At 46.1% G+C, this 25,656-nt stretch overlaps 1 protein-coding gene across 3 annotated transcripts in view; it reads right to left on the bottom strand.

Annotated features, from left to right (window-relative positions):
- The window catches only part of FLNB (filamin B), a 4,683,119-nt gene that overhangs the window by 2,936,676 nt on the left and 1,720,787 nt on the right, over window positions 1–25,656 (bottom strand). For all 3 annotated transcript variants that reach the window (XM_044078790.1, XM_044078788.1, XM_044078789.1), the window contains exon 4: window positions 15,608–15,705. In XM_044078790.1, coding sequence (XP_043934725.1) covers window positions 15,608–15,705 — 98 coding nt within the window. The remainder of the gene's footprint in view (window positions 1–15,607; window positions 15,706–25,656) is intronic.

Below are 25,656 nucleotides of genomic sequence, written 5' to 3'. Positions count from 1 at the left end.
AACAAGTCCCTAGGGCCAATTGTGGACTAGAACGTTTCTGGGGGAATGCCCGGGAAGTGGAAGGAGAGAGAAGAAATTGCTGCACTTGCTGTTGAAGGGAGTAGCAAAAAGGTCGCAGCAAGGTTGGCCTCATCTGCGGAAGATTTGGTCCGCAACTACCTGGTTCAGAGACCACTCGTGAGGCATAAGAATTGCTCTGCTCAGTCTGTCTGCTATGAAGTTGGATCTCCCAGGGATGTGCGTTGCAATCAGAAACCATTGGGAAGAGATCACCCACTGCCAGAGTCTGAGTGCTTCTCGACATAGGGGGTAGGACCTGGTTCCGCCCTGCTTGATGATGTACCACACTACTGACATGTTATCCGTTTGAACTGCAATGGTCCCGGTATGAAGAGAGTCCTGAAGAGCCTGCAACGCTAAGAGCGCGGCACTCATCTCCAAGACATTTATGTGCAGATGATACTGGTGAGGTTGCCAGGTGCCTTGGACTGTTCTGCCCTGATAATGACCCCCCCACACCCGATCAGGGAGGTGTCCGTGGTCACTGGAGGGGGGAGAACAAATGGTCTGCCGTGGAGCACTGATGTGGAGACCATCCACCACGCATGATGCTTCTTGCATGCCTGAGTGATCACAATCATGTAAGACATGGGAAGTTGCTGGAAGGACCATTGGGTGAAAAGAAGCCACTGGAGAATCCTGATGTGAAACCGAGCTAGAGGGACAAGTATGATCGTTGCTGCCATGAGACCTAGCGTTTGAAGGACAAACCTGACTTGAATCCTTTTGCATGCTAATAAAACCTTGACCTGCTGACGAATCACTAACACCCTGTCTGGTGGGAGGCTTGCTAACATGTTCTTGGTATTTAAATTTGCGTCTATAAAGGTGATAGATTGACAGGGCGACAATGCAGACTTTTCAAAATTTATTGTGATACCTAGCCTGGAGCAAGTCTCGATAGTGCAGTCTCTGGCTCGCAGAAGGTAATGCCTGGTGGTAGCAGTGAGGAGCCAGTCGTCTAGATATGGAAACACCTGGAATCCTTGCCGTCTCAGGTGAGCGGTAACTACTGCCATACATTTGGTGAACACCCTGGGGGCTGTGGTGAGACCAAAGGGCAGAGCTCTGAACTGATAATGGCTGGCTCCCAGCCGGAAGCGAAGGAATCTTCTGGAACGTCTGTCCATTTTGATGTGGTAGTACGCATCCTGAAGATCTATAGAGCACATCCAATTGTCCTGACCCAGACAGGGTAAAATGGACTGTAGCGTGACCATCCGAAACTTCGTTCTTTGTACAGACCTATTCAGTCTGCTGAGATCCAAAATGGGTCTCCAGTCCCCTGTCTTTTTTGGTACCAAAAAGAACCTTGAGTAAATTCCGGATCCTTGTTGGTCTGCTGGGACTTGCTGGACGGCCCTTTTTCTTAGCAGTTTTGAGACTTCTTGAACTGCTTGGTCCCTTAGATTGGGTGGAACGTCTGGAAGGGACTTGTTTAACCTTAAGGGGGTGCGAACAAAGGGAATTCTGTGGCTTCCGGATATAACAGACTGTACCCATTTGTCTTGTGTTATGTCTTGCCAGGCAGTTGGGTACAGAGATAATCTTCCCCCGACTGCCTCCAGAGGTGGGCAACCCTTCAGGGATGCTGGAAGGGCTTCTCAGAGAAGGATTCTCTGCTGCCCTGATTTTGCAGACCCCCTCTGCCACAAGGGCGGTGTCTATTATTGTTCCCTCCTCTGCCCCTGGATGGGAACTCACCACGTGTGTCCTGTAAGGCTCCCTAGGATTTCCAGAACCACATCTTTCCACTCTTCTGACCCTTGGGATATGGTCTGGAAGGAGTGGAAAAACAGACTCCGACGGCAGAGAGAGTCTTACCTTCCTGCTCACTCCTGGTAAGGGTGTCCTTCACCTGTGATCCAAAGAGAGAGGAATCATCAAAGGGGGTTGTTGGTGAAATACACTCTGAAAGATTCCGCAAAGTTACATAGCCGCATCCAAGCGTGTCTCCTTAGGGCAACACCTGCGCCTGTGGCTCTACTCACACCATCGGCTGCATAAGAAATGAGCCTCATAGAGGAGTTCACCACTGAATTAAGAGTCATCAGCTGGGAGGCTGCCTTAGCCTGGGCCCCTCAGCTGATGGGTCTTGGAGGGTATCTCCAAGCTCTTTAAGGAGATCCCTTTGAAGACGGGTAAAGTGGCACAAATAATTCAGGGACCTCATGGAAAAGGTCACTGAAGAGAACATCTGCTTCCCATATCTGTCCATCGTCCTGGACTCCTTGTTAGGGGGATGGACAGATGAAGAAGTTTCTGCCAACTCCTTCTTTGTGGCCGCCGCTACCACCATGGCATCAACGGGGACACCTTTGGTCAAAAACTGTTTGTCCTGTGGTGCAGTTATGAATTTAGCAGGTCTTCTGGGGGTCGGTTCCACTGTGTCTGGAGCTGACCACGCCTTCCGAGCCACCACATACATCAGTGGGTCGAAAGGCGGAGACACCCAGGAGGTGGAAGGTCGGGATCCAAACACGTCCAGTTCCCCTTCTGCCTAAGCATCTCAAGGATGTCTGAGATGGAGACATCTTCAGAAGGGGATCTCGGGGACCCTTCCGAATCCTCTAAGTCGGTATCTGATGTGACAGACTCGGGGGAGTCAACATGCTTCCTCTTGCATTTCCTCTTACGAGGTGGCTCCTCTGAACGATCACAGGAGGCCTCGGAAGAGGAAGATACACCCAAAGGGGTGTCCTGGAGTGCTGGATCCCCACGCTTGGGGTCTGGAAGAGGGGCAGAGGCTGCCGTAGGCACCGTAGGGGGAGGAGCCGATGGGGGTCGATCGTGGGACTGACTCTGGGGCCAATACACTCCTCATCACCTCGAAGGCATCCCTACCCAGACGCAGAGAGGGCTCCGGTTCCGAAGAAATCAGAATCCCTCTCCGCACCGAGGGGGACAGCTCCGAGGGTGATGTGGGAGCCGAGCTCACCTGAGCCGAAGCCCCGAGGGGAAGAGTGGGGTCAGACAAGGGTCCGATGCCACTCGCCCCCTTGGAGCCGACGAGGGAGTCCCGGTGCCCAGATCCCTTCAGGGACGGTAGCATGGAAGGGATCCGAGCCAACGAAGGAACCGAAGGAGAAGGTATCGGAGCCGACGGTTCCATGACTCGAACCCCAACGAACTCCGGCTCTGAGCTCAAAGGATGAGACAGAGGAGGAATATCTACAGACGTGGACGAAGCAGACACCTGATGAAGGGGGCTGGACAACATTTTAGCTAGGGCCTGCGATTTTAACAGTCTACTGACCACAATTTCCAAGTCATGGTCTGAAAGTCTTGAGGACCGAGAAGAGTGGGATGAGTGATGACTATGCTCCGACTGGAGCAGAGGTGATCTCGGAGCCGAACGTATCGACTCCGGAGAAGGAGACTTAGATCTTTTTCGACTCTCAGACAGCTCCGAGGAACGTATCAGAGCCAACTGGGAGGGAGGAGCATCGGTTCCAGCCGGAGCCAAGATGGATGGTACAGCTTCACCCAGCGACGGCTCCGAACTGGGAGCCGAAGGTTTAGGTGGCCTGGAAGATTTCACGGGCTGAGCCTTAGCAGGTGAATCTTGGGGCTTAAGTAAACCCCTCAGGATCAACTTATTTTTGCGCTCCTGCAGGACTCTTGGACTGAATGCATGGCAAATCAAGCAAGAGTCCTGCAGGTGCACGGTGCCCAGACAATAAACACAAGAAGTGTGACCATCTGTCAGAGACATCTTCTGACAGCATGAGTCACACTTCTTGAATCCGGATGGCTTAGGATCCTTGGACATCCTGAAAGAAAACCAAGAAACAAGGAAAACACATGCACAGAAAGGTTAAGGTAACTAACCACAAAAAAATACACACTACAGTTACCACAACCAAAACTACAAGAAAGGTTATATCTGCACTACTACAACCAAAAAATTATAGTTAACTATAACTAAACTAGCTAACTGTGATAATAAAAGAATTTTTTTTTTTTTTCAAAGGGAAAGAGATAGAGAGAAAAGGTTATCCTCTAACTTAAACGGAAAACCTTTCAGAGGTAAGGAATGAAAGAGAAAGGGGGAAGGGAAACTCTCTAATTAAAACAAGTTTCTGAGGGGAAGAGACAAGGATTCAGATAAGAAATTAACTACAATACACTAGTTTTATCTAACGAAAATTCTACACTAAAACTAAGTTTTATGACAAGAAAAACGATAACTATAAAGTTTTATATGACCTGAGCCAGTAGAACAACCTTGCAGCAGAAGCGGCAAACGAGATCTGGGTATCTAGCACCAGGCATCATGGGATATAGGGTGGACTCGAGCCAGTAAGCAGCTCTCGAGCTTTTGAAGATGGCTGAGTCAGAGCTGAGGATCGGCTCCGAACCCAACCAGCAAGAATGAAGGCGAGATAGACAACTTCACATGCAAAGTTCATTCCTAACCCTATTCAAATGTAACTTGGGCCAACAGACAGGAATTCACAAATTTATCCTGGTTTGGTACCTATGTCCCTAATGGACAGAGGTAGCCTGTGAACATTTATAAGTACTAGGAAGTAGTGGAAGGGTAAATCAAGAATCAGACACTAAATTTTAAATGATGTAAGCACTTTCATCCGTATTAAAACAAACTTCTTCAAACCGTTTTAATAAATACAAAAGAAGTGCTTACATCACTTAATATTTAGTGTCTGATTCTTGTTTTACCCTTCCGCTTCTTCCTAGTACTTGTGTTACTAGTTTTTTTTTTTTTTGGGGGGGGGGGGGGGTTACCGTTTGATGTTATATTGTAACCGAAAAATTCCTTGGTGTATTAAATATTTTGGTAAATTTGGGATAAGTTTGTTGGACTTAAAATGGCTGTAACGCCAACAGCCTAGTAACCACCTATGAACCTAAATAACTGGGCAGTCTCGTTTTACACTGTTCTGGTTCATGAAACTGTTGACAAGTGCCCTTCCTATAAAAGGGTTTCTTGTTGAAAGTACAGGAAGATATCATGTTAGCTTTTTTATATAGACCAAACAATTCCAATTGCTGGATGACTAAATAAAAAAAATCTGAATCACAGAACAATAAACAGTTTACCTCACATGTGTACATTAAAAGACTCAGCCTTCTCAAGACGTCACCTGACATGGAAGCCCTAATTTACCATAAAATGTATCATAAGCATGTTTCAGTGTGTGAACTCTTGGTTTACCGTTGTGGCAAACAACTTTTCTAATCTGCAACATTAATAGCAGAATCTGCTCTAAAATTGAGATTTTATAAGACTCCACATGGGCAAAAAATGAAGTGCCATAACAGCCTATACTTCAAACATGTAAACACTTTGGTATGTTTATCTATTAGCCTTGAATCTTCAAGGCTAATAGATAGCCTTAAATATTCATCAAACAGCAAAGCTACAAGGAGAAGAGCCTTACCATTCAGATTATATGCAGATATACACTTGTGGATTTAGGGTTATGAGTACTGTACACATCTTGTCAGCTTTCTTAGGGGTGGCAAACTGCACCAAGTGATGGGCTGTTAGCTTTTAGTCTAGCTTTGAAAGTATAATAAAGTGTAAGAACATTATGCTTTCCCTCAGGATACCGAACAATCTATTGGTATCTATTTTCATGTGAATACAAGCCCTCACAGGACAAATGAAAAAATCATCCGCACAATTTTAAGTACTCATTAAAGAAATATCAATTGGTGCAAATCTGTGGACTGAAAGGAAGAATTCTGCTTATAAGAAACTTGACAGGAGGCTAAATGAATACACCTACATGAATTACATTCCTGATCAGAAGATTTATGAAGAAAAAATGTCCCCTTCCTGAAAATTCAAACTGACATAGTCCAACAAAGGTACTGGCCATGTCTCTTCTGTTTTGATGTGGGTTCCTGTACAATATTGGAAAAAAAACTATCTAGCAAATGTTTTATAGTAACGTGAGGACTGGTATTAATGTAGAGGCCAAAAGAGGTGAAGGAATGAAAGGCCAAGTTAGGAGAAGAACTACAGAAAAAGGGTCATATAATGCTGAAGCTTCTAAACCGAGTCGCAGAGAATACCAACACTGAAATCAACAAAAGTACTGCAAAGGCAGTACAAACCAGCTAAGGCCTCCTAAGGGAATACAAGACAGATATAATATAGACATAAAATTAGAAGTTATGTACTCACCATAACGTTCCATCTGAGTAGGTATCTTCATTTGTCTGCAACCTTTGGGATACAGATCCGATCTTGGATCCGAGCCGGCAACTTTTACCACAGTATAGATCCGAGCTCCTAGCTCCTCCCTTTACCCATAATCCCCTGCCAACCCTGACTGACCTCAGATCAAGTTTGCCCGATATAACAACTGTTACTGTGCTCCGGAAGGGGCTTATCTAAGACAGATCCTGAACAGAATCACATAGGTCAGGGGGAAGGAGGGGGGGGGGGATGGTTGCAGACAAATGAAGATACCTACTCAGATGGAACATTATGGTAAGTACATAACTTCTAAATCTGAAGTAGGCACTTCATTTGTCAGCAACCTTTGGGACAGAGTCCCCAGCTACCCGAATCCTGGGTGGCCGTTATGGAAGAATATTCCGGAGCACTGCAGAGCCAAAGGACGCCCTACCTCTGGAAACAACATCCAGTTTTTAATGGCTGATAAAGGTATGAGATGAAACCCAAGTGGCTGGTGAACAAATATCATCCAAGGGGACCCTAGATCTAAAAGCCGCCAAAGTAGAGACGGCCCTAGTAGAATGAACGCGGACACCCTGACGTGCAGGCCTTCCCGAACTCTGATAAGCCAAGAGGATACAACTAGCTATCCACGGTGACAGGGTAACTTTAGAAACTGACTTGCCTAAATTGGTTTTGGCAAAGGAGACAAACAACTGCTCAGATTGCCTATGACCAGCAGTTCGATGAATATAAAAGCGTAATTGTCTGTGCACATCCAAAGAATGCAGTTTGTACTCTCCTTTGTTCTGATAATTGGGAAAGAACACGGGAAGATTAATAGATTGATTAATACTAGCTTCCGAAGATACCTTAGGCAGAAAGGACGGATTGATCCTGAGGTAAACTCTATCCTGATGGAAGGCCAAATACGGCGGTTTAACACAGAGAGCCTGAAGCTCAGAGACCCTTTTAGCTGAAGTAATGGCCACCAGAAAGGCCATCTTCCAAGAGAGGTATTTAAGATCAACCGTAGCCGCCGGCTCGAAAGGGGGGCTTGTCAAGGCCTGTAGAACCAAAGATAAATCCCATGGGGGTACTACCTCCCTGACCGGAGGTCTGAGAAGGAAGGTACCCTTGAGGAAAGCTTTACAGAGCTTGGAGGTAATTAGAGGACCCGATTCATGCCCTACATGATAATGCGAAATCGCTAATTGTACCTTGACTGCAGAGCAGCTAGCCCCCTGATGAAAGAGGGTAGTTAGAAAATCCAAAACCGACGTAAGAGGCGCCGTGAAAGGGTCTAAGTGATGGTGCTCCGCCCAGATGGAGAAACGTTTCCACTTACTCCGATAGACCCTTCTGGTGGACGGTTTGTGTGCTGCTACTAGGATGGCTTTGACTGGTGAGGAAATTCCGGGAGTCCTTATCAGAAGTGGAACTGGAGCAACCAAGCCGTCAGCTTGAGGTTGGCCAGGTTGAGGGTTGGAAGACCCAGAGGGTGAGTAATGAGATCCGGGAGGGGATCCAGAATCCAGGGTGGATGAATCAGATGAGACCACAGGTACGGGAACCACGTTTGACGAGGCCAGAATGGGGCAATGAGGATCATTTTGCTCCCCAACCGACTGGCTTTCTGTAAGAGCTTCAGCATCATGGGCAATGGAGTGTAAGCATAAAGGAGACCGGGAGGCCAAGCATGCACTAGAGAGTCTCTCGGGGACTCCCCCTGAGGGGGGATTAGAGCGAAGTAACTGTTGCATGTGGTATTTGAAGGAGAGGCAAAGAGATCGCAACAGGGTTGCCCCCATTGGGCAAATATTTGTTTCGCTACTAGAGGATTGAGAGACCATTCATATGGGGTCAGAATAGAATGACTGAGCCTGTCTGCTAGGATGTTGGACCATCCCTGAATGTGCGTTGCAATAAGAAAGCGGTTGGTGGATATCGCCCATTCCCACACTCTCATGGCCTCGTGACAAAGAGGATAAGACCTCGTTCCCCCCTGTTTGTTGATGTACAATACAACTGACATGTTGTCCGTTTGTACCGCAATCGTCCCAATGGGAAGAAGGCTGTGGAGTGCCTGCAACGTCAAAAGCACCGCCCTCATCTCTAGGACATTGATATGCAAGGAGGTCTCTATGTCGTTCCACATGCCTTGGACTGTTCTGTCTGAATAGTGCCCTCCCCCCCACCCCAGGCGAGAGGCGTCCGTGGTCACTGTGGCGACAGGGGGAGGCATCGAGAATGGTCATCCCGTGTGAAGGCTCGGGGACTGGAGCCACCACACGAGCGACCTTCTGCAAGCCTTGCTTAGGGGAATGGGATGGGACAGGGGGTTACGAGAGGGTCCACTGCAGGACCCTCATATTTAGATGGGCTAGGGGCAGCAAAGAAATTGCTGCCGCCATGGACCCTAGAGTCCTCAGGATCAAATCCGCCGGTGGAGCAGGAAGTTGGAGAATGGCCTGAACATGCAACCTCAGGTTCTGAAGCCGATCGGGAGTCAGGAAAGCAAGCATTAGTCTGGAATCCAACCTTGCCCCTATGAAATCTATTACCTGTGTAGGAGCCAGAGAGGATTTGGCCATGCTGACAGTCAGCCCTAGGCTTGGAGCAAGATTGAGGAAGTAATCCCTGCTTGAACAGAGCAGATGCCTTGTTGGGGCGATGAGGAGCCAGTCGTCCAGGTACGGAAAGACCTGAATTCCCTGAAGCCTCAGGTGGGCCGCTATAACTACCAAGACCTTGGTGAACACCCTTGGGGCTGAGGTGAGACCTAAGGGAAGGGCCCTGAACTGAAAGTGACTGGCTCCCAGCCGGAAGCGGAGGAACCTCCTGGAGCGTCTGTCCACAAGAATGTGATAGTACGCATCCTTGAGGTCTATTGAGCACATCCAGTCATTCTCCCGTAACAGGGGGAGAATAGATTGTAGCATGACCATCTGGAACTTTTCTTTGGGTGCTGCCAGGTTCAAGAGAGAGGTCGAGGATGGACCTCAAGTCCCCCGTCTTTTTTGGCACCAGAAAGAACCTGGAGTAAAACCCTGATCCGAGCTGATCTGTGGGGGACGGGTTGGATGGCTCTTTTTTGTAAAAGTTGCTGAATTTCTGTAGCAGCCGCCTCCCTCTGATGAGGTGGTACGTTGGGGAGGCTTCTGATTTTGGGGGTTACAATAAAGGGAATTTGGTAACCTCTGGATATAATGCGAAGCACCCAGCGATCTGTTGTTATGGACTCCCACATTGCTAGGTGCCTCGAAAGACGCCCCCCGACTGCCTCCAGAGTGGAGCAGCCGGGCAACCCCTCAGGGGTTCTGCGTGGGCCTCTCAGAGAAGGGTTCTCTGGACCCAAAATTTCTGAGACCCCCTCTGCCTCTAGTGCGGCATCCTCCCTGTCCTCCTCTGCCACGAGAGGACTGGTTGTCCGGAGCAGACTGGGACTGATGCGATTTCCGGAACCACATCTTCTTCTGACCCTTTTGGTTCTTAGAAAAGGACCTCTGGGGAGCAGAGAAGCGGACTCCGATGGCAGACAACGTCTTCCCGTCTTTCTCGCTCTTGACTAAAGTGTTGCGAATGGTTTTGCCAAACATTGCAGAACCATCAAAGGGGGCATTCGCGAATGACACCTTAAAGGGTTCCGAGAAGTCACAATGTCGGAGCCATGCTTGGCGCCTCATTACCAGGCCGGCTCCGCCAGCTCTAGCGGCTCCTTCCGTGGCGGGAAACAAGAGCCGCATAGAGGTGTTAGAAACGGAACGTAGAGTGGACATTCGGGAGGAGTACAGCTGCTTGTCCCCTTCCGACATGGACTCTGGGGGGGAGGCAGTGTATTCTTTTATTAGATCTCGCTGCATCCAAATGACGTGTGCCATATAGTTCAGCGCCCTCATGGAGAAGGTTGCTGAACTGAAGGCCCGCTTCCCAAGGCGGTCCATCGCCCGAGACTCCTTGCTCAGTGGGTGGACTGCGGAACTCTCCTGAGCCAACTCCCTCTTGGTGGCCGCCGCCACCAACATGGCATCCACGGGGGGACCTCTGCTCCAGTGGGTTCTTTCTGCAGGGGGGACTCAGGATCCTATCTGGGCGCTTGGGGACTGGCTCTACAGTGTCCGGCTCCTTCCAAGCCAGGGGGTCGGGGGGAGGGGACACCCAAGAGGTAGATGGCCCGGCTTCAAAAGCCTCAGGGAATATGGACTCATCGGAGGAAGCCTTGGGGGCAGACCACCCTCCCATAATCCTGAGCATTTCCATGATGTCTCCAAAGGAGACATCCTCGGGGGGTGACCTTGGGGAGCCTTCCCCTTCATCTAAGTCTGTATCTTCCGTAAGGGACTCGGGGGAGTCCACGTGCCTCCTCTTACACTTAGCCTTGTGAGGAACCTCCTCGGGGGGGCTGTCCGAGGAAGTCTCACCAGCAATGTCATGTTCCAAAGGAACACCCAGAGGCGCTGAAGCAGGCTGCCCCGAAGGCCGGGTGATGGGAGCCTGAACCAGCTGAGAGGGAGTGCAAGGGGGGGCCGAAGCCAGGACCGGAGGCCCGGATGCACTCAACAGTGCCCTCTCCACCACAGCGAAAGCCGAGGGGGAGCCACCCTCGATAGGTTCCGAGAGTCGACTCCCACTCGGATCCGAAGCGGGGACCGGACCCGGGGCCGAGACCATCGGATCCGAAGGACCTGTGTGCTCCGACCGGGACGGAGCCGAAGTCACACCAAATCCCTCGGATCCGAAGCTCAGCCCACAGCTCCGAGAGGTCGGATCCGACAAGCTCGAGGGACCAGTCGGAGCCGAAGTAACCAGTACTGTCGGCACCGACCCACCCTCGGATCCAACGGGGCTCGGCTCCGAACGCTCCGAACCCGGAAAGCGGGTCGGAGAAGGGGCGATTGGAGCAAAAAATGGGGTCAAGCTCCCCCCCGGAGGGGGGGAGGCAAGAGCACTCCCATCTGCAGCTGGGCCTGGATGAACCTCCTCATCATCCGGTCCATGTCTGCATCTGACATGCTAAAAGTGGACCTCGAAGAGGCCACCGAGGCAGACCTAGAGTGCCGCCTCGATGACCTAGACGGGGACCGGGTCCCCTCCTCCTCGGGTCCCGGTGAGAAGCAAGGGGACCGGAGCTGAGGAGGAGGCGACCCAGAAGCTCTGGATGGAGAAGCTCGTTTGGCTGGCGGGGCCGAGAAGGAGTCCTCGGCCCGCCGCTTATGGCGCTTCTCTCTCCGTTTAGTTTTCCCGGCCTCCCTCTCCTCCGGAGCTGAAGCGGGAGGTTGAGTCCCGACCAGAGGGAGGGAGGCAGGGGTGGCTGCCACCAAGGGCTGGGTAGCGGCCACAGAAGCACCGGAGGCTGGAGCCGAATCCGGGGGCAAAAGGCCCGCCAGAATCAGCTTCTACCTCCGGTCCTTAAGTGCCCTGGGGTTGAACACCGCGCAAATCGCGCATCCCGAGGAGAGGTGTTCAACCCCAAGGCGCCTAACGCACCGGGTGTGGCCATCCGCCAGTGAAAGCCTATGGCCACACTCGGTGCACTTTGAAAAGATGGCTTTAGGGGCCTCCGACATGGTAGCACAGGAACACATTCACTAGGCCCCTACACACACCACAAACACACACTACGACCAGCGAGGGCAGGGAGGAAAAATAACCACAAATTAAATTAAATTAAAATAAAATAAACTGAGAGAGATATAGGGCTATGGGGTACCTAAACACTCGCTCTCACTCACACGAAGAAAAAGATAGAAATAGAAAAAAAGTTTTTCTCACAAAACTTCACTCAGTAGCAGGAGCTCGAAATCCAGCTTGTAGCTTGAAGCTCGGCAAACTAGATCTGGGTCAGTTAGGGTTGGCAGGGGATTATGGGTAAAGGGAGGAGCTAGGAGCTTGGATCTATGCTGTGGTAGAAGTTGCCGGCTCAGATCCGTTTCCCAAAGGTTGCTGACAAATGAAGTGCCTACTTCAGATTAAGGCTGATACAATCCGAGTGTAGTACATGGGGTGCTGTGATTACACTATAAAAAAAGGGCTAAATACCAACCTGGTTCAGCACTGCTACTGTGCAAGACCCGACCTTAACAACTGATAAGCACCCCCTATTCACTGTTAAGGTTCGGTCTGCACTAAAAGCTAACTGCGTTGGCCATTAAACAGCAGCAGCAGGTAGAAAAAGCTTTTTTCAACTTCCATTTCCACCGGCTGTCTGCTAAATTACACAGGGCATTTTGAATCAAACAGCTTCCGTTACTCAGGGAATACATAAGGATGTCAGCCACTCTCCACTGCTTTACCGGCTTTAAAGCCAAACACAACCCATCGATTTTTTTGCATATTATTTTTGACAAATTTGTAGTATCTCCATGTACTACAAAGAATAACGATTGGATCTCCAATCATAACTACACTTTAAGTGTTCTTGACATGTATGCCAAGATTCGCTCCTCATCTTGTCATCCATGTCTTGAACACATAACATGCCTGTTACGATTAGCGACCTGATCATAATCCTCTATGGTATGCTGCTTTAAAGACCCTCCCTGAAGAAAACCAGCTAAACCTGGTATTTCTACCCACCTGACATTATGCTTCCTACACAAAGAGTTTCATTCTGCCTCAGAGTCCTATGTACAAACCAGTTGTAATTGATTAGGTTATCCTGGGAGTTTTACAGGACTGTATAAAAAGCACATCTAAAATCTAGGCAGTCCACAATGACATCCCTTTCACTATTAAACTTGGTGACCCCTTCAAACAAAATAATCATATTTGTCCAACACAGCCTTGTTTATAATGCACAGACATCCCGGTACATAAAACAACAACCTTAACACTTATGACCATTCAAAGGAGGTAGTTTACAGTGAATATAAAGCCCCGAAAAGAAAACAGTAACTACTTATGGTACTAAAATCATGTGCAAAGGTCCCTACCTAAAATACCATTTTTTATTCTATTTTCTGTATTAAAATCGAACAGACATCACACACACACACACACACACAACTGTGGTCAGAAAACAGAAAGACTAAAAGGTGATGTTTAACAGTGCCTTCACTTTACATTTCTTGTTCAACATAAAGTAACTAACTTTTAAAGCACTGTACTACGTGTATTCAAGTAACATATAGCTTTCTCACATGTTCTGCATTTTCTGATCAGCTTCTGATATCTTTAATTCTAAGCACTACATAGCAAATTTTTGTAGGAAACTGTCAAAATGAAAGGTTACAATGTTATTGTTACAGCAGACTCAACAGCCTCACGTGAGTTTACCAAGGAGTCGTGAACAGGATGGTTATAGAGACTAGTACCTATAGGACAAGTTTCTGGCATTAAGTGCAATCAACTATATGCCACAAGATATCACCTCTTACCAAACTATATTAACTGGAACGTAGCCTCAAGTTTTCAGTCTTTGGAAATGGGGAAGCAGAGATTAATTTCTGATTTTCCCTGCACAATACCACTGAATTCTTTCCAAGTTTTTAATGCAGGTAACATTACACATGCAAAAGATTGTACAATACTCAATACCTGACCACATTAAAGACAAACAGAATGCAATCATAACTGATTTAACTGAATAAAATGTATTTTATACAAAAACATCTTGAGATGAAATTTGAAATTTAGATTTTCTTCAAAAACAATGTACTAAAGTCACTTTCTAGATGTGCATGATTTAAATCAAAACAGTAATTCTTGTGCCTACTCTAGATGTGCATGAATCCGCGGTGGTGGTGCTGCGGTAGCGTTGTCGCCTCACAGTAAGACGCTGACCGGTTCGACTCTCAGCTAGAGCGTCTTCTGCATGGAGACATGCATGAATGGGAATACCTTCGTTGAAGGTTGTGTGTTAGGGCTGGCAACTCAGCAAGTAAAAATCAACTGCTAATCATTAGCGGAACGGAGTTCCGCTGTGGTGACCCCTAACCGGGAAAAGCCGAAAGACACAACAACAACTCTAGATGTGCATGAATTAAATCAAACAGTAATTATTGTGTCTAAAATGCATAAGCAAGCATGCTTTTGTCTTAAACATAATTTTGCCCTCAGATACCCTAATGTACAAGATGTAAGGTGTTCTGAAGAATTTTATGATCATCCTTAGTGTTGACGGCTTTCCCTGCCTTTGCATCAGCAGCAAATGGATTTTTCAAAGTTGGTGTAAAAGTTGGCATGGATTAAATAAAAATATTAAAAAGGAAGGTAAAGCAAAATACAGACACTAGCTTTTTTGATTTACATGTACACAAAATACTGCAAAACACTCTTAAAAGCTCTCCGGCGTACATTCTGATTCACAGACATTCCTTTTTCACAGCTATAACTGTCAAGTTTCTGTTTTGCAATCAGTTCTCCTAATGCAGATCGTACACTATATGCATGCTATTAATATTAAACTATTTATGGTAATCTGGAAGAATGATCGCGGCAGGCTAGCCACCCTATGATCTAAAGATTGGCTCTAGATGATGGTCACAGCTGATGTGACGTTGTAAACAAAATTGGAAAAAGGGGGTTGATGCTGATGCCAGTATTAAGGGAAACAACATTCACTATTGCTTTTCTACCTGAAGTCAGAATACCAGTGTGTTGCTTAAAAGTGCTTAAAGCTTGCATTGCACATTTACACTTCAGTCTGCACAAGATCAAGCATCTCCAATACAAGTGCTTGAGTAACAACCTAATACTGACATAGAAATGCAAAGTAAAGGCAGCAGACACTTACATAGCACCTGTCAGAGAGCTGTTTTTAGAAATTATATCATTTCCACAACATTAATCAAAAAAGTGAAAAAGTGATGACCAAATAACCTTTTTCAGTACAAAAATATGTGTTATTACCTTGCGTGCAATAACAATTTCATTTTTATGGAGTGTAATTCTTTAAAATGTTATTCACATTAAGTATTATGCAAGTGTTTTCAGTGTTGCACATTCTTTTAAAAGGATTAAAAGGATAACTTGCACATCCAAGTATCTACCCTACTTAATTGTATGAACCCTTGCATTTTTGGGATTCCAAGCCAATAACATGCCCACATACTATTTAACATCAAAATAAAACAAAATGTTTAAACATTTTTATGCAAATAATAATACAGGAAGAACATTATCTATATGTAGTTCTATCCTCCAGGGTAGGCACTATTACAGCATAATGGACCTTCCTGAGGAAATGCCACAGACCCCATGCCTTGGAAAGCCTCTTCTCTTGGCTGTCTCTTACTTCAATAATGCCCATACCTTTGGGTATTATACTCACTAATCACCTGCCAGCAATTACAAAAAGAAATGCATCAGTTTGATGCTTCTTATGATACAAGTATCAGACAACTGTAGATCAAGATCAAACATTGATGTGAAACCATACAGCCAGTATTTTACCTGAGGAACACCCAACCAGTCATCAGCCTGTTGCATTGCTTCTCGTGCATTGTCGACAGGTTTATGAGAATCCCAGGTTTCCCAGTCAGGGCACAAACCTGAAAAATACAAAAAAAAAAAAAAAAAAAAGTTATACTACTGGGTATGTTTCACTTTTAAGAAAGCATGTAAAAAGCCCTGAAAATAGTCATTCTGCTGATTTCAGTTAGACACCATATGACTGCTGAAGAGCTTGACAGTGAAAACTGAAATGATTCTGTGAAAAAAGCTACTTTTCAGGATATTTCACATAGCTTTGATAACTCAATCATTCCTAAACCTCATTGCAAATACAGCAAACTTACAGGCGTCATTCTCAGTAGAAAAGACAAATGGAGATCATCAGTGGCACAGGTCTGAAGGGGACTTGACTTTGCAATCCTTTCATATTCTCCAACCCCACGTGAAAAGTCATACATAACTGTTTTTTTTTTTTTAATTAATAACACAGCACATGATATGGTATCCATTTTGTTACAGCACCCCTACAAACATAACACCCCCTGCTTTTCATCAGGAAAACTGTGACGTGAGAAAACCTGAAAAGTACAGTTGTGTAACAACATACCATAAAAAGTAGTTATGTAGTTACCATAACATTCCATCTGTGTTAAACATTTTCATTCCTCAACTAACGCGTTCAAGATCCGATACCTTAGATGTGACTTGGCCGTTACAAAAGTTATGGCAACCATGAACTCTCAAGCTTCTCCCTTATCCATAATGCACCAACCCAAAGTACCTCAGATCTTGTTTGCTGATTTTACAAGAAAGAAATATTTGTAGTCAAGGAGGAAGACCTTATCTGGAGCTCAATATAAAAAACATTGCACACCAAAGATACAGACTTTGGTGAAGGTGAAGGGACCCCACGGTCACCACCTGATGATGTCATAATTTTGCCAAGTCTCCGAGGTATTGGTTCAATGGTATCGGGATCTGATGCTTCCATGACCGCTACAAGATCAACTCAATGAGCTAATCGGCGGGTGGAGTCACCCAGGAGATAGATGGGTCAAGTACTGAACATCTCCAGGAATACAGACTCCTCTGATGAAGGATTGCTGGGTTTCCAACCACCTCTCTGTTTCATGATTTCAAGGATGTCTCCGAATGAGACATCTTCAGGAGATGACCGTGGGGTCTCTTCACCTACAAAGTCTGTATCTTCTGTGATAGATTCCTCTGGGGAATCCTAGTGCTTCCTCTTGCATGTCTTCATCTTAGTGGCCTCCACAGTGGAATGCTCTGGGAAGGTACAGAAGAAGTCAGTACACCCTGCTGGGAAGCCTGGGGGTTTCAGTACCAGCTATCCCTGTGGAGAAGAGAGGTGAGACTCCAAGTGCAGAGATGACAAGGCTGAAAGACTGAGGATCCAAGGAGGGTAGGAACAGTCTGTGTTGCCAAGGCAGACAAGGCTCCCTCCATAACCTCAAAGGCACACTTTCCCAGACAGGGAGAGGACCCCAAATCCAAAAAGGCAAGCTTTTGAACCACAGTTCCAGCCTGCTCTTAAGACAATCCCACCAAGGCAGAAGTCGGAGCTGCACTAGCCCCAAGGCATAGAGACTGCTCCAAAAACTTAAGAGTTGACTCCAACACCTGAGATCCGACAGGGTAGCCTCTGCTCCAACAGCTCTGTGGATCCGAATGAACAGAAGTGCTTAGAGCAAGTTTTGGATCAGAGGATAAGGATATCCTTGGATCCAAGATGGATCCAAGGACACTAAGCACATGAAAGGAGTCAGAGGAGGGACGGGTAAGGGGGAATAGTGGAGGTTTGGACTTCCTGACCCAAAGGGGTAAGAACCAGAGGGACTCACTCTCACAACATCTTCAGCAAGACTTCCAGAAAAACAAGTGGAAATTGCAGCTGGAGACTTCAGTCTTTCCAAAAAGGGTGAAGGGAACCTGGAGGGGAAAGGGTCCATAAAAGGAGAATATTTGGTCCTTTGCAAGATTAAGCTTGATAAAGTAGATGGACTGGACAATTTTTTTCATTGGATCTGAGGCGGTTGGATCTGATAATTCTTATCTTTTCATGTTTTGGATCTGATGTTGAGGTAGGATCCAATATTTCTTTTCTTTCTTGCTTTGGATCTGAAAAGAAAGTCTGATCAGACATTTTTGATTTTCTTTTCTTATGATCGATGGAGGAGTCAGAACCAATAGAGAGGCCTTTTCTAGATTGACCCGATGCCCATAAGAAAGAAGTGGAAGAGCTCGGAGAAGGCGATTTAGACTTTTTTGAGTTAGCAGGTGATGAAGCTCTAGATAATGCCTCTATGAAAGAGGAAGGAAGCAACCCTTTAAGAATCAATTTATTTTTTCTTTCTGTAATAGCTCTACGATTAAACCCATGACAGATGGCACAGTCTTTTTGTAAGTGCAGGGGGCCTAAGCAATATACAAATAATGTGTGAGCATCTGAAAATGGAATTTTGTGCCCATACTTGAGGCATTTTTTGAACCCACCAGGGCCTTCCTCTTTCTTGTAGTAAGACTGGTATTACAGTAGAAATTAGCCAAAAGATCAAGAAGCGATACATTTTTTCACAGCTATAAAAAAAAAAAAAATACCAGCAATGGTACTATAAAGGCTACATCAACTGTAGAAAGAGAATACTAAGTATAGTATTTAAAAGTACAGAACTTACAAAAGAAAAAAAAAGGAGGTTAATGCAAAAGAAACTGTAATAAAAGGAAGTGATAGGCAAGGGAGAGTAAAAAGACCTACGATTTTAACACGCACAGTCCAGAAAATAGTAATACTGACGAAGAAGAAATCACTTAACTTGAGAGTAGCAGTCACCATGTCTTTCGCTCAAAACAGCAAAAGTAAGCTGAGGTAATTGGGGTGGTGCGTTATGGGTAAGGGAGAAGCTTAAGAGTTCAAGGTTGCCATGAGCTTTTGCAACGTCAGAGTCAGACCTAAGGGATCAGATCAGAACCCATTAGTTGAGGACAGAATGAAAATTAACATCAGATAAATAGATGTCCTACTGATCACCAGTGCAATATTTTTGTGGGTAATCCCCAGAGCTGAAGGGGAGTACAGAAGAGTGAGGTTGGCTAAAAGAAGGATGAGCTGCCCTCGAGACCTGACAGGACAGACGTAACAAAGGCAGGCCTGGATATTGAAAAGTCATAAACCTTGTAACTCTTGGTGAAGGTGTGCACAGAAGACCAGGTGGCTGCTTCCAAGACTGACCTGGCATCTATACCCTTGTAGCATGCCCCGTAAAAGGCTTAGTGGAAGGTACTTTTGGGCAAGAAGGCAATTAATTCCCATGTTGTGTACAACAAAAAGAAATATCCTTCAATATCCAAGAAGCAATGGCTTGCTTAGAGAGGCGTTGGCCCAGTTTGGAATCCATGAATGAAACAAAATGTTGGCCAGTTTTACTGACAGTTCTTGTTTTTTCTGTGTAAAACCTTAGCTGCTTGTGAATGTCTAGTGAGTGAAGAATTCTTTCCTCCTTATTCTGGGGATTAGGGGAAAAGGTGGGCAGGTGGATAGCCTGGTTGAGGGTCATCTCATTCACTTCCTTAGACATGAATGATGGACTGACCACGAGGGTCACCCTGTCCTTGTGGAAAGTGAGAAAGGGTTGAAAATCCTGAAGTTCAGGCACAGAGGTAAGAGCCATCAGAAGGATAGTTCCAAGTGCAGAATTTTAAAGTGGCAGAAGTTGCTGGCTCAAAAGAAGGCAATGCACAAAGCTGAGATCCAAGGTAGAAGAGACAGGTTTCCTAGGCGGTTTAAGACGCAAGACTCCCCTCAAGAAAAGTTTGACCTCTATCCTGGACAGCAGAGGACAAACAAGAGGCAAGCAGGTGTTAATGGTAGCAGATGGGCTTTAATGGAAGAGTAGGCCAGCCCAGACTCACAGAGACATTTAAGGACACAAGGGGTGTCTGACCAGAATGGGTCTCAACTGTGCTTGAAGCACCAAACTGAAAGGTTTTCGGGGTTCCTGTAGAAACTGAACCACTGGCTTCCTGTAGAACCTGAACCACCTCCTAAGAGAACAGGTGTCTTTTAGGGATGAAAACACCATCATCCACAGAGTGAGGCAGAGAGAAGCTAGATTTGGATGGAGAAGCATACCTTGCTCTTGAGTGAGCAGATCTGGTTGTAAATGTATTTTCCAGTAGTTTCCATTAGACAGGTGGAGTAGGAGGAGACACCAATGCTGTTTTGGCCAGAAGAGGGCCAGGAGGAGAAGTTTTGGAGCTTTCTTTTGAACTTTTAAAAAGATTTTTGGAAGTAGTGGCAGAGGGGGTAAGGCATACAAGAACCCTTCCACCGCTAGAAAGAAAAGGCATCTGTCCTCTAAGCTAAGGAGAAAAGAATCCTAGTGCAGCAAAAAGGTATAGAAACTGAACCACTGGCTTCCTGTAGAACCTGAACCACCTCCTAAGAGAACAGGTGTCTTTTAGGGATGAAAACACCATCATCCACAGAGTGAGGCAGAGAGAAGCTAGATTTGGATGGAGAAGCAGACCTTGCTCTTGAGTGAGCAGATCTGGTTGTAAATGTATTTTCCAGTAGTTTCCATTGGACAGGTGGAGTAGGAGGAGACACCAATGCTGTTTTGGCCAGAAGAGGGCCAGGAGGAGAAGTTTTGGAGCTTTCTTTTGAACTTTTAAAAGGATTTTTGGAAGTAGTGGCAGAGGGGGTAAGGCATACAAGAACCCTTCCGCCGCTAGAAAGAGAAGGCATCTGTCCTCCAAGCCTAGAAAGAGAAGGCATCTGTCCTCCAAGCTAAGGAGAAAAGAATCCTAGTGTAGCAAAAAGGTGTAGAAACTGAACCACTGGCTTCCTGTAGAACCTGAACCACCTCATAAGAGAACAGGTGTCTTTTAGGGATGAAAACACCATCATCCACAGAGTGAGGCAGAGAGAAGCTAGATTTAGATGGAGAAGCAGACCTTGCTCTTGAGTGAGCAGATCTGGTTGTAAATGCATTTTCCAGTAGTTTCCATTGGACAGGTGGAGTAGGAGAAGACACCAATGCTGTTTTGGCCAGAAGAGGGCCAGGAGGAGAAGTTTTGGAGCTTTCTTTTGAACTTTTAAAAGGATTTTTGGAAGTAGTGGCAGAGGGGGTAAGGCATACAAGAACCTTTCCGCTGCTAGAAAGAGAAGGCATCTGTCCTCCAAGCTAAGGAGAAAAGAATCCTAGTGCAGCAAAAAGGTGTACTTGTGGTGCTCCCCACTGATGCCTTATTCTTTTGAAGACTTGTTTACTCAGGGTCTACTTGTGAGGGTCCTACAAGGCCTTGCTTAAGGAGTCCGCAGTTTGTTCTCCTGTGAGTGAATGTATGCAGCTGTCAGAGTCCTGCCCACTGGCATGGCAAGGTGCCTTTCCTCTTTGCTAGTCTAAACAGTTGGTAAGATCTTGTGCTTCCCTGTTTGTTCAAACACCACATAACTGTGGAGTTGTCAGTGTACACCAGTAGTGAGCCTGGTTTACACGGATGGTAGAATATGTGCAGTGGTTGCAGAAGGGCTCATATTTCTTTCAGTTTGATGTGTTCTTTCACAATGGGGGAAGCCCATTTCCACCGGCACTCCTTGGGATCCTATCCAAGCCCCCCATGCTCTGTCCATGGCATCTGCATAAAGATTTGGTTGGATAGGGCTGGGGCGAAAGGAGTTCCGGGTTGAACTTGCCTGTTTTTCCCATCAGAGTAGCTCCTTTTTGAGGCAAGGTAATAGAGGTATCAAGGTATCCAAGGAATGGGAATGTTAATGCCTAAATGAACTCGGGTACCTGTAAATTTTCTGCTTATGTAGTCTGGCAGGAGTAAGCACTTGAATGGCAGATGCTATGAAACCCAAGGCCCTGAGTATCTCCCTTGCTATGCAGTGTAACAATGAATAGAGGTTTCTGAAAAAGGTTGCCACACAGAGGAGTGAGTGAGTGAGTGAGTGAGTGAGTGAGTGAGTGAGTGAGTGAGTGAGTGAGTGAGTGAGTGAGTGTGTGTGTGTGTGTGTGAAGCCTGGAACCCACAAAGACCAGGTCTTGAGTGAGTGTGACATAGAAATTTTTGAAGTCTTTTTGAAAGAGGAGTGTAGGGACTTTACAGGGGATGGGAGAAGTTGGGAAGGTAGTTACTGTTTTTTTGCCTTCCCAAAGTTGATTCCCTATGTGGTTTGTCTGAAAATCTCTTTCTTGGAGTCTTTTTTTTTTTTTTTTTGTGAGTGGTCCGAGAGTCCCTGTTAAAGGAAGTGGACGTGTCTGGGAAGTTCCTGTGGTATCCAAGAACTACAGAAAGTAAAATTTGTCTACAGTCCTTCATAGTCTTACCCTGCTCTTGAAGGGCTCTGAAGAATTTTGGAGCTTCTGGGCCACTCAGAAGGTCTTTGTCTAGGGGTGAACCTAGGATTTTAGATTTGAAGCCATCAGGGGTGGATTGGATGTGCAACCATGCATAACATCTTATGACTGAACTTGTGGCTGCAGCCTTGGAAGAGGCATTCACACCATTATAACTGCATCTGATGCTATGCCTAACCATATGATTATCTTAAAACAGTAAGGTCTGCATTTTCTCCTTAGAGTCTATAGATTGTGAGTCTGACATGATCTTATTCAAAGACTGTAGACAGCAAGTACTTTGTCATCTATGTCTGGCAGTTGACAGCTCTGAATGCAAGGGTAGCAGAGGTGTAGCGCTACATTCTCCACCTATCCACAGCCCTACAACCCTTATTTGTGGGAATGCCGTTAGCAGTTCAGAAGGCTCATCAGAGGACAGGGAGACAGCAACAGGTTCAGCCACAGGTTTCTTAGAGGTATTTTACTTTATCAGGCACCATGCAGAATCTGTCTGGCCTTTTAGTTACCAGAGCTTGAGAATCAAGAGTTGAGGATGTAGATTGAAAGGCATCCTGATATGCATCTAGTACTGGAGAGACTGGAGTGCCCATTTCTAGGAGCCTGTAGTATTTCTTTTGAACATATAAGATTTGCTTTGATTGCCATTCAAAATGCAACATGTTCTGAACAGTTTCCCCAAAGCAGGCCTTCTCAATAGGGAGTCAGAAGAGAGGGAGTCCCCTTCATCGGAAGAAAGCTGTTCTGGGGAATGCATCTGTGAGGAATAGTCCAAGGAATAATCAAAGTCTAGATCCTGTTCCTCCTCAGAGGAAGAGGAATCTTGAGTGTGTCCTTGTGGTGTGGCCTGTGGCAGCTGGGACACAAAAGGATGTTTCAGGGCCATGATTGCTTTAAATAAGCCTTGGGAGAAGTCCATCCATTCTTTTTCGTTGGAAGCTGTAGGGTAGGTCACACGTCTATTTTTTCAGTTTTTTTTTTCTTTTCGGGTGCGACATCCACCTGAACAGGTCTCAGAGGTTTGGAACCATGGCAAACTTTAGACTTCCTGGAACCTCTTCTGTGACTAAGATTTTAGAAACACCATTTAGACCCTCAGAAATAATGAGACATGGCTCATCTGAGGCACTCACCACCTGCAAGGCCTCAGGAGCTATACTAGCCTATGACAGGGTCTCAGTAGTGGGCAACTGAGAAAGTATCTGATGGACCACAGGTTCTCTAAATTCAGTGGGTGCTTCTGACTCACAAATCTTAGATTGGAAGTCATATCGGAGTCTTAAGTTTCCTCTTTGGCAAAAGGACAACACTGAAAGCAGGAATTCTGTTATTTTGGCTTGGGACAGGCATTTTAGGCACAGAGTTTTGAGGAACGTGTTAATAGTGAAAAGCCTCGACCTAATGGTTTTAGGAACAACTGACTGTCAGATGGAGCAGGTTTTGTAGTCGTGTTCTGGCCTAAACAAGAAGACATAGCACTCGCACTTACCCCTCCTAGCTGACATCTAACAAATGATCTACACAATCAAAAAACATGGAAAAAGGAAGGTTCCCCAACAAGGCACATATATGAAATGAGAAAAAGTGAAGCAATGGTACCAACAACCCAACAAAGATCTGATGCACGACCTGTGTTTGGGCTGGCAGTGAGATAGTCTGGGGTACTTGTGCATACATCTGCCTATATACCACAACGCAAATGAGCTGAGCTCAAGCGTCAGATGTACGCCCTCGAGAAGGTAAAGCTTTGGTACTCTTGTTGGACATCAGCAGACAAAAACCCTACATGTGGTGGTGGTGCTGCGGTAGCATTGTCACCTCATAGTAAGACGCTGTCCGGTTCGATTCTCAGCTAGAGCGTCTTCTGCATGGAGATGTGCGTGAATGGGCATTCCTTTGTTGAAGGTTGTGTGTCAGGGCTGGTAACTCGGCATGTAAAAATCAACTAGCAATCATTAGCGGACCGGAGTTCCACTGTGGCGACCCCTAACCAGGAAAAGCCGAAAGACACTACAATAAGAATACTGCAACAGTGATTTCAGTCAGGAGATTTGGAAATATACATCATAGTAGGATGAGTGGCTCTGGAATGCATGGCTTCAGTAATTATAAATGTATGCTTTAAAATACCAGTGGAAATGCTGAAATCACATTCTTCCTGTCTTATGGGAGTTTTACAAAGCAGAATGAAAGCTGAACCTAATAATGTACCACAGCTAAGCAGTGTCACAAACACTGTACCATTAAAATTTGGCTGTCTCCATAAAGTATGTTGTTACTTCCCCAAAATCAATCAATACTTAATTAATTAAAATTGGGGGGGCAGTCAATATTTTTAAAACTATAGGTTCATAGGTAGGTACTAGGTCATCTGCCCAAAGGCATTTATAAACCTAGCCAGAATGTGCTGGCTTTCGCCGCCCCCTTAGATTAGTTCCCTGTGCCTCTGTCCAGCAGAGCCACTGAAGTGATCCCGGGGTAAACTTTCTGTTTACCATCCACTCGTCAAAGTTTCTTTTGAAGAGTATTAGCGACGATCTCTGCCTAATGTAGACTGGGATCTTGTTCCAAGGCATGGGAAGTCTCTTGGACAGGAAATCTATCCCTCCAGCACGTCCAATTTATTGTTGTGGTGAAGTTTAGATCCCTAGAGCGTGTGGCTCGAGGGGATAAGGTTTTCTTTAGGTGGAGCATGTCCATCAATTCTGGGTTGGACATGGCCTTGTATGTCAGGCAGAGATCACCTCTGAGTAGGCGGTATGCAACCGAGTACAGCTGGGGTTTCTTCACTCAAGCTGCATAGGGCATCTGTTTGAGGCCAGCGATCCTCTTGGTGTGGTACTTCTGTAGTCTTTCCAGCTGTTGCAGGTGTCTTGTAAGGTACATCCCAAATGGAGCATTGTACTCTATGATGGGTCTGATGAGTGATGAGAAGAGGGGCACAATGACCTCTTTTGATCTGGATGCGAACCCTTTTGTGATTAGGTGGGCCACGTAGAAGGATTTTCTAACCACTTTGGCAATGTGATTATCAAGGTGAGATTACTATCTACTTGGGTCCCCAGATCCCTTATTACGTCTTCCGTATTTAGGGGACTATCACCTATGTGGTAGTTTGTGGGTACTTTGTTTTTTCCAAAGGGAATGACTATGCACTTTTTGGCATTTAGCTTGAGGCCATGATTTTGACACCAGCTACCCGTCTTAGTGAGACCCTTTTGGAGGATGCCTGTGTCAACCAGGGAGGTAATTATAGCCCCTAGTTTGAAGTCGTCTGCAAACTTGGTCAGCCATAGTCCTCCTGTGCTTTCCTGTACCTCTGAGAAGTATATGCCGAACAGGAGGGGTCCTAGGACTGAGCCGTGGGGAATGCCACTTGTCACTGGTTTAGAGTCGGACCTAGCTCCTGCAACTCTCACCATGTGGATTCTGTCCGTGAGCCAGTTGGCAACCAATCTTGTGATGTAGGGGTTTATGTTCAGGCTGGTGAGCTTGTCTATAATACCAGAATGGGGAATGGTGTCAAAGGCCTTAGCGAGGTCTAGGTAGGCGGTGTGTGCCACCTTTCCCTCGTCTATAGCCTTGGTAACTGTCTCAAAGAAGTCCACCAGGTTTAGGAGGCATGATCTGCCCTTAACAAAGCCAAACTGGGTAGGGTCTAGTGTT

This window comes from Protopterus annectens, chromosome 7.part1 (assembly GCF_019279795.1).
Source record: "Protopterus annectens isolate FY-2018-M chromosome 7.part1, PAN1.0, whole genome shotgun sequence".
Lineage (NCBI taxonomy): Eukaryota > Metazoa > Chordata > Ceratodontiformes > Protopteridae > Protopterus > Protopterus annectens.
This window is presented reverse-complemented; position numbering and strand designations above follow the sequence as displayed.